The sequence below is a fragment of the Hippoglossus hippoglossus genome, chromosome 5 (genome assembly GCF_009819705.1).
Source record: "Hippoglossus hippoglossus isolate fHipHip1 chromosome 5, fHipHip1.pri, whole genome shotgun sequence".
In the NCBI taxonomy this organism is placed as follows: Eukaryota; Metazoa; Chordata; class Actinopteri; order Pleuronectiformes; family Pleuronectidae; genus Hippoglossus; species Hippoglossus hippoglossus.
Genome location: NC_047155.1, coordinates 25700279 through 25716427, shown reverse-complemented (window position 1 = coordinate 25716427; position 16149 = coordinate 25700279). Strand labels below are relative to the sequence as shown.

Below are 16149 nucleotides of genomic sequence, written 5' to 3'. Positions count from 1 at the left end.
GCTATTTTATTAAATTTTTTTGTGGAGATTCTCTTAACCGGTTTAAAAAAACATCATGGATCAGCACATTTGTACCATCGCTCTTTGAGCCACAGAGAAACTTTGAGATTGAATTTGTCAGCAACAGAAAGTGCTGTGATCTGCGTTGGAAGGAGACTTTCATTTCAGAAAAGATGACACGGCGTCCTGCAGACTGTGGCCTGGTATGACAGGACTGCAGCAGTGGAAAATGTTCACTGCCCTCATGAAGAAAAACTGAACAGAATTATGTAAAAGTAAAAAAAAAATACAACAAAAACAACCTGAGTGACATCCAAATGCAGTTTATGCATTTCTCAGGTTGGTGGGAGAAGTATACTTGTATCACTCAATCAGTCAGTCAGTTGGTTGTAGTCTTGCTGTGGTTGTACGTTCATAACAACGTGCTCCAGTTCAGAAAGCAGTCGTGGGAGTTTTGAAGAATGCAGTTTAACCTGTAAACTGAACATCTGTCCCAATCAGCATGTAGTCCTACAGGGAAATAAACACAGCAGCAGCAGTTATTGACAGCTCTTCTGTTGATCAGTTAGATATTTAAGTTGTTTTCTGTCAAGTCCCTTAATCTAATTCATTTTCCTGTCATATAATACATTATAATACAGTTTTATAGAAAACATCATGTCTCTGACCTTCAGGACCTGAAGCTGAGTGTTCACCAGCTTCATCTTTCCAATCGCAGGAAGTGGATATCCCTTCGCAAGTTGAACTGTGGAGGAAAAAATCTAACATTTATATAAAGTAGCCACAAAAATCCAATGTGACAAACATTATAATGATTCTAAAAGTGCTGCATTTATAAGACAGTATTAAATAAAAAATCATACAATAAATACAGCTCAAAGTGTTTTACACTGATCTGCATTCAACAGCCCAAGTACTTGACGTGGCCTCTAGTTCATTTAGAGCACAGACTGAAAATGCTACAACTCACCATTCAGTATGGGTATCACCACCACTTTGAGGACCATCTGCAGGATGGTGTCGAGGGATCTGACCTGCAGGGTCAGGGTGAGGGTTAGTTTGTAAAGTTGGTACTGACGGTGCACACAGTGACTCGTGTTACAATGCATCTCTCACCTGAAACTCTCCCACGTAACTGGTCCTCAGGGTCAGATCCATTCTGTGCAAATGAGGCAAAATCAGACTGTGATGTTCATCTCTACAAGGACCTTTTGGCCCCGTCTCTCTCCTCTGAGAACACATTCTGTTTTTTTATTAACTCACTTGTTGAGGGAGACAGCTCCAGCCACCCTCATGCCACTGACAAACAGCTGGCCGCTGACACTGGTCTCCTGGAAAACACAATGTGGGGAGTCGAGCGTCAATGTTTTTTTGAACCTGATGGCTTTTAATCATGCCAGCTGTGTAACCTACCATGTAGAGTGTGTTCTTTCAATTTGAGAGCAGGAATAATTGATTTCAAGTTCAAATTTCTTATGTATTTAATTCAAAACCCTGCGCTTGTGCTCAAATAGCCCCTGCTTGTGCCTAGATTTGCTCTGCTTGTGCTCAAACTGTGCGCTTGTACTCAAATATTTCCATTTGTCAACACTAAACCTGGCATTCTATTGGTTTGGGAGTTTTGACAGAACAGCGTGAGAAGAGCGGAAGCTGGACCACAGGAAATCTGTCCAAGCAACAATATATCTGAGTGCAAGAGCAAATCTAAGCACAAGCAGGGGCTATGTGAGTGCGAGTGCAAGCCTTACAAAATCTAAACGTGAAGTCCTGCTGTCAAACTGAAACACCACGCTGTTAAATGAGAATAGGAAACAATAAACCCAACTTACCAAGTTCAGGATGAAGAGAGGGGAAAGTGTGGTGTTGGGTTGGATGGCGTAGGCTGTCACTGTGCAGCTGGCCTGTGCGGTGACGTTTTTGGGTACAAAGGTGATGACGGGAGTTTTCTCAGTCTTCACCAGCAGTTTCATCATCAGACCAGGGAAACTCTTGGAAATCTGAAAAATACACGGAGACACAGGTGACAAATAGCCCAGGAAGGTTGTGTTCCTTTACAAACCAGTGGAGTGAGTGGTCACCTGAGGGATGAATGTTCCAAACGTCCTGGTGTTGAGTCGGATGGGAGAGCTTTTCGGGATCTGTTGTGACAGAGTGAGCAGGGTGTTAAAGTCGGTGTGACGCTTTTGAATGTGAATTCATGAAGCCATCAGGAGACCATGATGAGGGTGCAGCTCACCATGTCGTCAGTGATGTACAGGCTGAGGGCTCCAGCTTTGTTGTAGACGAAGGCAGCAGAGTTGACAGAGTAGGCAGACATGCCTATGTACAACATGTTGTTGTTCTGGGGAGGCAGGGAAAAGGCTGTGGGGGAGAACGGAGCCTCCTGATGCTTCCCTATGTTGTAAAACTCACCCTAAAGGGCAGAAGAAGAAGAGAAAGACAAACAATGTCAGTCTGAGCTTTACATTTTTTCTTTTACAAACAATAAAGACAGTGTCAACAAAGTCTAAACAGTCTTTAAATTGTATATTGAATGAAAAGGCTTATGCTTAAATATGCCTACTGTAGTCTTTTCAAATTTAGCTCCCCTCATTATTTAACAAAAATAAGAATTTAAGCTAACCTTCAGAAATATACATAAACCAAAAGTGAATTATACATGATCAGTGATCTTATTTGCTCTCTTGCATTGAAATGTTTTTAGCATGCAGTCTGGGAGTGATTTTGCTTTGAACATCATATGCATTTGTTTTATCATAACTAAATATTAAAATTTCATGCATGGGAATTTATAAACAATACATTTGTGTCATCATAGTTTCCAATCTTACTGATGATATATGTGGCTCTTTGGACCTACAGCCAAAACAGAAGGTTATGATTTAAAACCTGACGGGGCGCTTCTATTTGTAACCGGCGCAGCTTTTGTAGTCTTTACGGTAGTGGTTTAGCGGATGAGGAAACGCACAGACCAATTGCATGCGAGTTAAGCCATCCCACGTGATACTACTCAGCCAATCAAGTCTGTGCATTCCAGGCGGTAAACATTGCGACTCTACAGTGCAGACAGATGAGAGAGTTAGAGGCAAGTTACACATGAGAAGACGGTAAAAAGAAAAAGAAAGATAGCGATACAGGGAGAGAAAACAAAGGGAGAGAAACAGAAGAGTGAGACGGAGAAAGGGAGAGAAACAGAGGAGTGAGGCGGAGAAAGGGAGAGAAACAGAGGAGTGAGACGGAGAAAGTTGAGAAACAGAGGAGTGAGCCGGAGAAAGGGAGAGAAACAGAGGAGTGACACGGAGAAAGGGAGAGAAACAGGAGTGAGACGGAGAAAGGGAGAAAAACAGAGGAGTGAGACGGAGAAAGGGAGAGAAACAGAGGAGTGAGCCGGAGAAAGGGAGAGAAACAGAGGATTGAGCCGGAGAAAGGGAGAGAAACAGAGGAGTGAGCCGGAGAAAGGGAGAGAAACAGAGGAGTGAGACGGAGAAAGTTGAGAAACAGAGGAGTGAGACGGAGAAAGGGAGAGAAACAGAGGAGTGAGCCGGAGAAAGGGAGAGAAACAGAGGAGTGAGACGGAGAAAGGGAGAGAAACAGAGGAGTGAGCCGGAGAAAGGGAGAGAAACAGAGGAGTGAGACGGAAAAAGGGAGAGAAACAGAGGAGTGAGACGGAGAAAGGGAGAGAAACAGGACTGAGCCGGAGAAAGGGAGAGAAACAGAGGAGTGAGCCGGAGAAAGGGAGAGAAACAGAGGAGTGAGCCGGAGAAAGGGAGAGAAACAGAGGAGTGAGACGGAGAAAGGGAGAGAAACAGGAGTGAGACGGAGAAAGGGAGAGAAACAGAGGAGTGAGCCGGAGAAAGGGAGAGAAACAGAAGAGTGAGCCGGAGAAAGGGAGAGAAACAGAGGAGTGAGCCGGAGAAAGGGAGAGAAACAGAGGAGTGAGACGGAGAAAGGGAGAGAAACAGGAGTGAGACGGAGAAAGGGAGAGAAACAGAGGAGTGAGCCGGAGAAAGGGAGAGAAACAGAGGAGTGAGACGGAGAAAGGGAGAGAAACAGGACTGAGCCGGAGAAAGGGAGACAAACAGAAGAGTGAGACGGAGAAAGGGAGAGAAACAGAGGAGTGAGACGGAGAAAGTTGAGAAACAGAGGAGTGAGCCGGAGAAAGGGAGAGAAACAGAGGAGTGAGACGGAGAAAGGGAGAGAAACAGAGGAGTGAGCCGGAGAAAGGGAGAGAAACAGAGGAGTGAGCCGGAGAAAGGGAGAGAAACAGAGGAGTGAGCCGGAGAAAGGGAGAGAAACAGAGGAGTGAGACGGAGAAAGGGAGAGAAACAGAGGAGTGAGACGGAGAAAGGGAGAGAAACAGGACTGAGCCGGAGAAAGGGAGAGAAACAGAGGAGTGAGCCGGAGAAAGGGAGAGAAACAGAGGAGTGAGACGGAGAAAGTTGAGAAACAGGAGTGAGCCGGAGAAAGGGAGAGAAACAGAGGAGTGAGACGGAGAAAGGGACAGAAACAGGAGTGAGGCGGAGAAAGGGAGAGAAACAGAGGAGTGAGACGGAGAAAGGGAGAGAAACAGAGGAGTGAGACGGAGAAAGTTGAGAAACAGAGGAGTGAGCCGGAGAAAGGGAGAGAAACAGAGGAGTGAGACGGAGAAAGGGACAGAAACAGGAGTGAGGCGGAGAAAGGGAGAGAAACAGAGGAGTGAGACGGAGAAAGTTGAGAAACAGAGGAGTGAGCCGGAGAAAGGGAGAGAAACAGAGGAGTGACACGGAGAAAGGGAGAGAAACAGGAGTGAGACGGAGAAAGGGAGAGAAACAGAGGAGTGAGACGGAGAAAGGGAGAGAAACAGAGGAGTGAGCCGGAGAAAGGGAGAGAAACAGAGGAGTGAGACGGAGAAAGTTGAGAAACAGAGGAGTGAGCCGGAGAAAGGGAGAGAAACAGAGGAGTGAGACGGAGAAAGGGACAGAAACAGAGGAGTGAGGCGGAGAAAGGGAGAGAAACAGAGGAGTGAGCCGGAGAAAGGGAGAGAAACAGAGGAGTGAGACGGAGAAAGGGAGAGAAACAGAGGAGTGAGCCGGAGAAAGGGAGAGAAACAGAGGAGTGAGACGGAGAAAGGGAGAGAAACAGAGGAGTGAGACGGAGAAAGGGAGAGAAACAGAGGAGTGAGACGGAGAAAGGGACAGAAACAGAGGAGTGAGGTGGAGAAAGGGAGAGAAACAGAGGAGTGAGACGGAGAAAGTTGAGAAACAGAGGAGTGAGCCGGAGAAAGGGAGAGAAACAGAGGAGTGACACGGAGAAAGGGAGAGAAACAGGAGTGAGACGGAGAAAGGGAGAGAAACAGAGGAGTGAGCCGGAGAAAGAGAGAGAAACAGAGTAGTGAGACGGAGAAAGGGAGAGAAACAGAGGAGTGAGACGGAGAAAGGGAGAGAAACAGAGGAGTGAGACGGAGAAAGGGAGAGAAACAGAGGAGTGAGACGGAGAAAGGGAGAGAAACAGGACTGAGCCGGAGAAAGGGAGAGAAACAGAAGAGTGAGACGGAGAAAGGGAGAGAAACAGAGGAGTGAGCCGGAGAAAGGGAGAGAAACAGAGGAGTGAGACGGAGAAAGTTGAGAAACAGAGGAGTGAGCCGGAGAAAGGGAGAGAAACAGAGGAGTGAGACGGAGAAAGGGACAGAAACAGAGGAGTGAGGCGGAGAAAGGGAGAGAAACAGAGGAGTGAGACGGAGAAAGTTGAGAAACAGAGGAGTGAGCCGGAGAAAGGGAGAGAAACAGAGGAGTGACACGGAGAAAGGGAGAGAAACAGGAGTGAGACGGAGAAAGGGAGAGAAACAGAGGAGTGAGACGGAGAAAGGGAGAAAAACAGAGGAGTGAGACGGAGAAAGGGAGAGAAACAGAGGAGTGAGCCGGAGAAAGGGAGAGAAACAGAGGATTGAGCCGGAGAAAGGGAGAGAAACAGAGGAGTGAGACGGAGAAAGTTGAGAAACAGAGGAGTGAGACGGAGAAAGGGAGAGAAACAGAGGAGTGAGCCGGAGAAAGGGAGAGAAACAGAGGAGTGAGACGGAGAAAGGGAGAGAAACAGAGGAGTGAGACGGAGAAAGGGAGAGAAACAGAGGAGTGAGACGGAGAAAGGGAGAGAAACAGGACTGAGCCGGAGAAAGGGAGAGAAACAGAGGAGTGAGACGGAGAAAGGGAGAGAAACAGAGGAGTGAGCCGGAGAAAGGGAGAGAAACAGAGGAGTGAGACGGAGAAAGGGAGAGAAACAGAGGAGTGAGCCGGAGAAAGTGAGAGAAACAGAGGAGTGAGACGGAGAAAGTTGAGAAACAGAGGAGTGAGCCGGAGAAAGGGAGAGAAACAGAGGAGTGACACGGAGAAAGGGAGAGAAACAGGAGTGAGACGGAGAAAGGGAGAGAAACAGAGGAGTGAGCCGGAGAAAGAGAGAGAAACAGAGGAGTGAGACGGAGAAAGGGAGAGAAACAGAGGAGTGAGACGGAGAAAGGGAGAGAAACAGAGGAGTGAGCCGGAGAAAGGGAGAGAAACAGAGGAGTGAGCCGGAGAAAGGGAGAGAAACAGAGGAGTGAGACGGAGAAAGGGAGAGAAACAGGACTGAGCCGGAGAAAGGGAGAGAAACAGAAGAGTGAGACGGAGAAAGGGAGAGAAACAGAGGAGTGAGACGGAGAAAGGGAGAGAAACAGAGCAGTGAGACGGAGAAAGTTGAGAAACAGAGGAGTGAGCCGGAGAAATGGAGAGAAACAGAGGAGTGAGACGGAGAAAGGGACAGAAACAGAGGAGTGAGGCGGAGAAAGGGAGAGAAACAGAGGAGTGAGACGGAGAAAGGGAGAGAAACAGGACTGAGCCGGAGAAAGGGAGAGAAACAGAAGAGTGAGACGGAGAAAGGGAGAGAAACAGAGGAGTGAGCCGGAGAAAGGGAGAGAAACAGAGGAGTGAGACGGAGAAAGTTGAGAAACAGAGGAGTGAGCCGGAGAAAGGGAGAGAAACAGAGGAGTGAGACGGAGAAAGGGACAGAAACAGAGGAGTGAGGCGGAGAAAGGGAGAGAAACAGAGGAGTGAGCCGGAGAAAGGGAGAGAAACAGAGGAGTGAGACGGAGAAAGGGAGAGAAACAGAGGAGTGAGCCGGAGAAAGGGAGAGAAACAGAGGAGTGAGACGGAGAAAGGGACAGAAACAGAGGAGTGAGGTGGAGAAAGGGAGAGAAACAGAGGAGTGAGACGGAGAAAGTTGAGAAACAGAGGAGTGAGCCGGAGAAAGGGAGAGAAACAGAGGAGTGACACGGAGAAAGGGAGAGAAACAGGAGTGAGACGGAGAAAGGGAGAGAAACAGAGGAGTGAGCCGGAGAAAGAGAGAGAAACAGAGGAGTGAGACGGAGAAAGGGAGAGAAACAGAGGAGTGAGACGGAGAAAGGGAGAGAAACAGAGGAGTGAGCCGGAGAAAGGGAGAGAAACAGAGGAGTGAGACGGAGAAAGGGAGAGAAACAGAGGAGTGAGACGGAGAAAGGGAGAGAAACAGGACTGAGCCGGAGAAAGGGAGAGAAACAGAAGAGTGAGACGGAGAAAGGGAGAGAAACAGAGGAGTGAGCCGGAGAAAGGGAGAGAAACAGAGGAGTGAGACGGAGAAAGTTGAGAAACAGAGGAGTGAGCCGGAGAAAGGGAGAGAAACAGAGGAGTGAGACGGAGAAAGGGACAGAAACAGAGGAGTGAGGCGGAGAAAGGGAGAGAAACAGAGGAGTGAGACGGAGAAAGTTGAGAAACAGAGGAGTGAGCCGGAGAAAGGGAGAGAAACAGAGGAGTGACACGGAGAAAGGGAGAGAAACAGGAGTGAGACGGAGAAAGGGAGAGAAACAGAGGAGTGAGACGGAGAGAGGGAGAAAAACAGAGGAGTGAGCCGGAGAAAGGGAGAGAAACAGAGGATTGAGCCGGAGAAAGTTGAGAAACAGAGGAGTGAGACGGAGAAAGGGAGAGAAACAGAGGAGTGAGCCGGAGAAAGGGAGAGAAACAGAGGAGTGAGACGGAGAAAGGGAGAGAAACAGAGGAGTGAGACGGAGAAAGGGAGAGAAACAGAGGAGTGAGACGGAGAAAGGGAGAGAAACAGGACTGAGCCGGAGAAAGGGAGAGAAACAGAGGAGTGAGACGGAGAAAGGGAGAGAAACAGAGGAGTGAGCCGGAGAAAGGGAGAGAAACAGAGGAGTGAGACGGAGAAAGGGACAGAAACAGAGGAGTGAGCCGGAGAAAGTGAGAGAAACAGAGGAGTGAGACGGAGAAAGTTGAGAAACAGAGGAGTGAGCCGGAGAAAGGGAGAGAAACAGAGGAGTGAGACGGAGAAAGGGACAGAAACAGAGGAGTGAGGCGGAGAAAGGGAGAGAAACAGAGGAGTGAGACGGAGAAAGGGAGAGAAACAGGAGTGAGACGGAGAAAGGGAGAGAAACAGAGGAGTGAGACGGAGAAAGGGAGAGAAACAGAGGAGTGAGCCGGAGAAAGTGAGAGAAACAGAGGAGTGAGACGGAGAAAGTTGAGAAACAGAGGAGTGAGCCGGAGAAAGGGAGAGAAACAGAGGAGTGAGACGGAGAAAGGGACAGAAACAGAGGAGTGAGGCGGAGAAAGGGAGAGAAACAGAGGAGTGAGACGGAGAAAGGGAGAGAAACAGGAGTGAGACGGAGAAAGGGAGAGAAACAGAGGAGTGAGACGGAGAAAGGGAGAGAAACAGAGGAGTGAGCCGGAGAAAGGGAGAGAAACAGAGGATTGAGCCGGAGAAAGGGAGAGAAACAGAGGAGTGAGATGGAGAAAGTTGAGAAACAGAGGAGTGAGGCGGAGAAAGGGAGAGAAACAGAGGAGTGAGACGGAGAAAGTTGAGAAACAGGAGTGAGCCGGAGAAAGGGAGAGAAACAGAGGAGTGAGCCGGAGAAAGGGAGAGAAACAGAGGAGTGAGACGGAGAAAGTTGAGAAACAGAGGAGTGAGGCGGAGAAAGGGAGAGAAACAGAGGAGTGAGACGGAGAAAGTTGAGAAACAGGAGTGAGACGGAGAAAGGGAGAGAAACAGAGGAGTGAGACGGAGAAAGGGAGAGAAACAGAGAAGTGAGCCGGAGAAAGTGGAGAAACAGAGGAGTGAGGCGGAGAAAGGGAGAGATACAGAGGAGTGAGACGGAGAAAGTTGAGAAACAGGAGTGAAACGGAGAAAGGGAGAGAAACAGAGGAGTGAGACGGAGAAAGGGAGAGAAACAGGAGTGAGCCGGAGAAAGGGAGAGAAACAGAGGAGTGAGACGGAGAAAGTTGAGAAACAGGAGTGAGACGGAGAAAGGGAGAGAAACAGACGAACAAAGTGGGGGAGTGGGAAATAAGAGGGGAAGAAAGTGATTCTAAAACTGTTCAATTGTTAAGATGTGTTGAGATTTATTATCTGTAAAATTGGTTGAGACTTTTGAGTCAAGATGTGAAACAGAAAAAGGGAAATTCAAGCTTTTGCTCCCTTTATTTTATTTTTCTGAAGTTAAGCCCTTTATTTGAACATGCACAATTTTCACATTTTATTTATTTTCTCTTATTTTGAAATGCAGCCCTACTTTTATTTAGTTAATGAGGGAACATTATACATATCTGCAATCATACATATATGTTCAGTTCTATGTTACGTGACAATAAATATTGTCAAAAAGTTTTTGAATCGTACTGAATTCATTTGATTTGACAATCAGGTATTTAGTACATGCAGATGTTGATACAACTACTAGGCTACTTAAATATATATCACACTAAATAGTTAGACATTATGATCTTCCGGACCTTTGCTTCAAGAAATTTTCTCCAACTGGACCTCTTTAAATTTTAGTTGAATACCCCTGATTTAGATCATTTCGCACCCCATGGAATATTGTCTTATTAACTATCTAAATTTCAGCATCACAGATTTTTTATTTAACATCCATATAAATATCTTTGTAATCTTTCTGATTCTAAAATGTCAAACGATATCAGGGTGCAGCAACTGAGAAGAATTAAAAGTCTTTACCTTCAAGCTCAAGTCTATTGAAGCCTGTGAAACTGTGGGCGATGACACCATGGAGTATTCGATCTCTGAATACTTGTCCACCTTGGCTACAACTAGAGTGAAGAAGAGGGTCACTTGTATATTCAGCATTTTGTTTACATCAACAGGTTTGGTGCATGTTGTTTTCACATGGAATGCTTTACCATTGAGTGTTTTCAAATGAGGGTTCAAATCAGTTACTGCATCAGCCACCAGAGGGCAGATCTGCAACCATAAAGAACAGACGGATGCAGATTACACACAAATGCATCAGTGATAACAATCTAATGTCATGTGTCACTCACACGAGCCATTTAACTGCAGGAAAAGCTGTTACTCCCAATACTTAAAGTACATTTATCCAATATGTGTAGTATTTTAATGCAGGACTTTCTCTTGCATTTCTGCATTATTTTATTGGACATACTCAGTAGGTCCATTCGTGAAACATGATGTCATCCATAGCAACAGTGTCAACCTCACCCCTCTTTTTGGGTTATTTGTAGAACATAGTTCAACAACAAAGCAATTCAGAGTGCTCTACATAAAATATTAAAGGCATTGTGACAAATTGTAAAAGCAACAAATGGCAAAAAAAGAATTTAAAATGGAATTAAAGAGTTACGTAGAGAATGTAAAATATAAAATAAGAAGAACAGAGTGAAAGTAACGGGGCAGTGTAAGAAGTGAGTAATTATTTGATTTAATAAAAGGCTGTGGTGTTCAGCCTTGATTTTGACTCTGGGGACAGAAAGCAGACCTGTTCCAGACGACCTGAGAGGTCTGGATGGTTCATAACGTAGCAGGAGATCCAGAATTGTTTATGACCCTAAACCATGCTAATATTTTGAAGTCAGTTATTTGCCAGACAGGGAGCCAGTGTAAAGATCTCAGAACTGGAGTGACATGATCCACTTTCTTGATGTTAGTGAGGACTCGAGCAGCAGCGTTTTCAATTAGCTGCAGCTTTATGGTCTATTTTTTAAAGAGACCTGTTAACACAGCATTATAATAGTTAAGTCAGCTGAAGATAAATGCATGGACAAGTTTTTCTAAATTCTACTGACATGTTCTTAAACTGGTATTATGTTGTCTTTGTAATTGTGTTAATGTTGCTGGTAAAGTCCAGGTCTGAGTCATGACTACACCAATATTTGGGGCTGGGTTTGTGGTTAAGGAAATCACCAGTAAACTTTGTCAACAAGTCTTCACTGGAGTTTCCTAGTTAGGACCATAATAGCTGCTGTCACGAGGACATCTAGTGGTGAAGTGAGATACTGAATACGACCTCAGAGAAGGAGGGGTGGTCTTCAGAAACGAGTGGGAATCAGGCTGGGGTCCCCTCACCTGTTTCTGCATTGCATTTCTCAAAGCCTTATCGATGAAGTTCTTGAAAAGATTGTACAGCCAACTGAAAGAAACAGCAACCACAGGAGTTATGTGTGCAGTGAACAAAGCATGGCAGCACAAACTGGAGAACGATCAATCACAGTCATTCCCTCAAATGGTTCCAACAATACTGCACAGCAGGGTTTAATTTACCTGGCTCCTCCGTGGAATTTGATGCTGGCGCTGCCCACAGTGGCCGCACAGGAGACAACGCTGACTGTCGGCCGGCCTGTCTCGTCCCTCTTGATGGCGATGCTTGTTGTGATAGTGAGTCCGTTCACATTCAGGTCAAATGAGCCACTGTCCTTTCTGTTGAGAGCGAGAGAGAGAGGAGACCCTGTTGCAGCAGAAATATCACAAAATGGATTTAACTGTTCAAGCAGGAGATGTTTTCTCACTCACATTATCCGGAGATACTTGACCCTCCAGTTTCCATGCAGACTGATGAAGGCATTAGCGATGGACAGTTTGACGCCAGTCCCCGGCACAAGATCCACTGCAGACTTGGGTAATCCCACTTTCACTATTTTCATCCTGGAATCAACAAAATGCTGGTTTGTGAAGGTTTAAAAAACATTTTCAGACAGAAAAGGAGTGCTGACTGTTGAGCAGAGCTTACTGTGACAAGCTGTACTCGACTTTGCCGATGGGAGACACTTTCTGCTTCCCTGAAATATCTGGGACTTTGATAGCCTTGAGTTTCTGCTCGATTGAAGCCATGCCCAGTTGTCTGCCTATGAAAAGGAAAGAACATTTTCAATGATGAAACTCTGGGCAGATCTGTGTTTTCAAAATAAAAAACCAGGAAACTTTTGCAAACATTACCATACTCAAGGCCTTTTGCTGTTAGCTTGACCTTTACCCCAGGATCGACGGCTGAGGTCACAGCGATGAAAACCACCAGAATGAGCCAACAGTGCAGGGACATGGTGACTGTTTTGAGATGAGAGGACAAGATCAGCAGCAAATTCTTTTTTGTATCAAGCTGCCTCATAAATTCGACAGATTCTGCTTTTGTGTGGTCGACATATCTGCTGTTCTGTGAGCAGAGCTAGAACTGCAATAAATTCAACTTTCTATTTTTATTTTATACTCCAAGTTGCTTCCTCATTCTCTACTGAATCCTTTCACAGATGAGGATCATATCATAACATTCGTTATTTACCTCAGTGGCTTCTTCTTGAGGCAAAGCTATTTCTGCTTTAACTAATTCCAACATTTATTCTCTATGATAAATATAATCGACACAATCGGCTGCCTATTAGTTTATTGTGTGTTATTTTCTGAGCTATTTGAAGACACTTAACTTGATTAGTGAAGCGTCATTGGGTCGGTGGTGGGAGGAGTACTCCGATTTTTTTGTTAATATACCAACACAACAATGGATAAATACTACAATACAAGCAAATATCCAAATTTCATTTTTAAGTTATTGTGTTGAAGCACCTAAAGGATCAAATGTATTTTAGTTTCCACCACTGCTTTGTGTTCATGACTCTGGCCTGTGAAAGAGCCGACTGTCAGAGCTGCAGAACAAACCACATGACTGCTCACAAGTCAGCAGACAAGAGGAGTTTTATCTAATTAGGTCAAGATCATTAAAGCCCAAGTTCGACATTTTTCCACATTTCAAGTGTGATTTTCTGCATCATGTCACAATGTTAAATAAGTTTCACATCTGGAAGATGTACTTGCATGAATCTGCATTATAGGACACAGCTGTAATACACAAGTATCAGCACATACTGGGATGCTGTGACTTTAAAACTCAACTGTCACATGACATTGGCCCCTGATCAGAGGCTCCATCAGTCATTTAAGAAAGAGACAGAAAACAGACTGAATAATAGATTAAATAGAAAAAAATCATTGTGTGACAGTGAGAAGCTCTGAAAGCTGGTTCCATGTGGGTGAGAGGTGTAGTAGAGGTTAAACTGTTTCATTTCATGCTTTTAGATAAACAGTAGGTCATGACATCCCTTCAAAACTGTGTTAGAGAGCTGTTAATCAAAGAGAGGTCGCAGTTCACTGCTGAAAACAAAAACACTTCCACATACCAAGATATCAGGTTGTGATCCAGCCAAAGCAGTTACATACATATTCCATCTAAATGTACAGTACATCCCAAAACACCAGAAACTCTGACATTGTCAATGCACAGATTATTAGATAAATGTGTGATAGTCAATAATGACACAATTTACATGTATATACATATAATAATAATAATAATAATAATAATAATAATAATAATAATAATAATAATAATAATGCACATGTATCACTTGCTAAATAGTTTGCTTGTCAAATCAAGCAGAACAAAGCGCTTCATTAAAAGAAACATTGTACAGGTAACCACAGTATTCAGATCAGCTCTTGCATACATCTCCATACTTTCTCTTCAACAAATAAATACACTTATACTGCAACTGAAGCAGATGTGGAGAAGCACATCCCTCCCACCAAACAAATCAATCCTTTAGTCAACTCATGTTAAAGGCCTTCTGGCACACAGTGCCCAACCCTCATGGGTTTATCGGACACCTAAAGTTAAGTCACAGCAGCCCTTCAATAATTTTTTAGCTCTGTCGTGCCCAAAATAAATCTTCTTGTTTCCTGTGTGTCGCAAATAAAACCTGCTGTAGCAAAACCTCCCTTCCTGAAGCGCAACTCAAGTCTCATAATCATCCAACCAAAGTAGAGGACATTTTGCCAAAAAAGAAGAACCCTCATGTCCTCATAAACAGTAAAACTAAATATTTGACTCATTCTTTATTTGTCAGAGTTCACACATCGAGCAAGAATGAGGAGTGGCATTAAACATGAAGAGATCCATGCAGGGCTGATGTTCCTGAACGTAGCTGTGCACATTAGGATCTTTGTCTTTAGTCTTCATTATACGTCACAAAAGGTTCTACATTATATCTGTTCTTTATAAGACGGTAGGTTCGTAAATATGGTTTATGCCATATATCCATATATCAACTGACCATTTTTCTCTATACATGAGAAACATGTTGCTACTAATCCCCTTAATACAAGCAATCTGTTTATCAGTCAAATGTATATATTTATAAACCTCAATCTTACAGAATCTCCACAAACTAAACTAAATGTGGCTCCATACTCTTACCTGAAGCAGCAGTTTGTCAGGACCAGGCGCTTTCTGCTGGTGTGTCAGAATGACTGCCAAGTGAAAGAGTGAAAGAGGAACTAAAGACACATGACCTCTAATTCACTTAGTTAATCAGGAACTGGACTCGACTGGGGGACAATTTCTGATTGCAACAATAAGGACATTTGTAAATGATGTAACTGTTGAATGCCTCGCTAATCTGCTCCCATGCAAACCCTTCAAAATCACAAGAGAGCAGCATTGAGGAATCCCTGTTTATCTGAGTGTTGTTTGTATATTATACGCAAACTTGATAATAATGCTTCGCTGGTGCATGAGCTAAAAACGTTTCTGTGTTTGCTTCTGTGTCGTGTGACCCATGTGCATTTCCCCCACTCCCCCTGCTTGCATGTTCCTGCTCGGTTTGTGGTGATGACGTCATGAGGTTTTTAGGAAAACACAGCACAAAATCAAATAAATGAATGAATAAATGAAATGTTTAGTCAGTTGATTTGAGTGAATGAAGCCATCTGCATCAAAGTAGAGAAACCATCTCTGAACAGAGTAGGAGGTCTAAGACACCACCAATCTGCCATATACAATACAGTCCTGACTGCCATCTCCAGGAAGTTTCAATACAACTCACACTTTAGGACACATGACTCACAGGGGGCGGGTGGGTCAACAACCCACAACGACTCCCAATGAAACCAACAGCAGGGTGAGTCCAGCCTCTCAGGTAAAGACCCTACAAGTTAAACACCTGGGACTCCCAGCAGTCAGTTAGAACTGAAGAAGCCTCTTGGATGAGAGCTGAAACATCTTCAAGAAACTCAACCAATCCAGATGATCTGTTTTTAGCACTTGGATATTTAGGTTATGGTTCCTCTTCTAAGATGGGGTGGGGGTCTCTTCAATAAGCAGCTCACGACTGAAGTCCTCATGATCTTGATAATCGAAGGATGATTGAGGATACCACAAATTCATATTGAACTTAATGTGTATTTATAGAGGACTGTATTGCTGTACTGTTTTCAATAATTGTAGTTCATATATCGCAAACTGAATCACAAAGGACAGGTAGTGTTGATTCCTTCCCTTGCCTGAAACATCACACTGAACTGACAAGAACTATGATGAAAAGATACAAAGAAATATTCAGTTACATGCTCTGAAAGTGTGAAAGTGAACCTTCACTGCAGCAAAAGTTTGTCTTTATGATCAAGAAGCATCATTTATTAAGAATCTATTATTACCTAATCAATGTCCTGACTGATCTTCTTTGAGTTCAGTTTAAATTATTGTTGGGTGTCACAAATTCATTTCAAGCTCCAACACTAAGAACTGCGATTGTCATAGTGTGAATCATCATTGAAGAAAAATGTAGACGGGCCTAAATAAGCTCTAGTGACATCTAGTGGCCAGAAGAACACAAACCATGATCCTCACTTGAGTCCTATTAGGTTCTTTAAGAACATCAGGGTTCATCATGGGTTTCACAGTCACCACTTGTTACTGTTTTATAATCACATCAGCATTTACTATGTTTACTGTTTGCTTATACAGGTCAGCCTGTATGTGTGTGTGTGTGTGCTAACTGTACACAGGCGACTGTTTCA

The 16149-nt window shown here is 44.4% G+C and overlaps 1 protein-coding gene across 1 annotated transcript; it reads right to left on the bottom strand.

The window, feature by feature from the left end:
* Positions 1 to 9: 9 nt before the first annotated feature.
* On the bottom strand, positions 10 to 14740 carry LOC117761677 (bactericidal permeability-increasing protein-like). The gene is made up of 17 exons (XM_034585775.1): positions 14549 to 14740; positions 12241 to 12348; positions 12035 to 12149; positions 11818 to 11949; positions 11569 to 11724; positions 11374 to 11437; positions 10191 to 10251; positions 10009 to 10100; positions 2237 to 2413; positions 2079 to 2138; positions 1830 to 1997; positions 1264 to 1331; positions 1117 to 1159; positions 971 to 1034; positions 669 to 745; positions 430 to 510; positions 10 to 79 (listed from the first exon to the last, which is right to left on the bottom strand). Exons 2-16 carry the CDS (start codon positions 12341 to 12343, stop codon positions 469 to 471), a joined length of 1422 nt encoding a protein of 473 aa, XP_034441666.1. The 5' UTR covers positions 12344 to 12348; positions 14549 to 14740; the 3' UTR covers positions 10 to 79; positions 430 to 468.
* Positions 14741 to 16149: the final 1409 nt, after the last annotated feature.

What these genes read in the sequence shown, in the direction of transcription:
- LOC117761677 (XM_034585775.1), bottom strand. Translation starts at nt 12,343, where the DNA reads ATGTCCCTGCACTGTTGGCTCATTCTGGTGGTTTTCATCGCTGTGACC. An exon ending in GTCGAGTACAGCTTGTCACA is followed by an intron (nt 11,950 to 12,034) that starts GTAAGCTCTGCT and finishes TGTTGATTCCAG; the next exon opens with GATGAAAATAGTGAAAGTGG. An exon ending in GAAATGCAATGCAGAAACAG is followed by an intron (nt 10,252 to 11,373) that starts GTGAGGGGACCC and finishes TTATGGTTGCAG; the next exon opens with ATCTGCCCTCTGGTGGCTGA.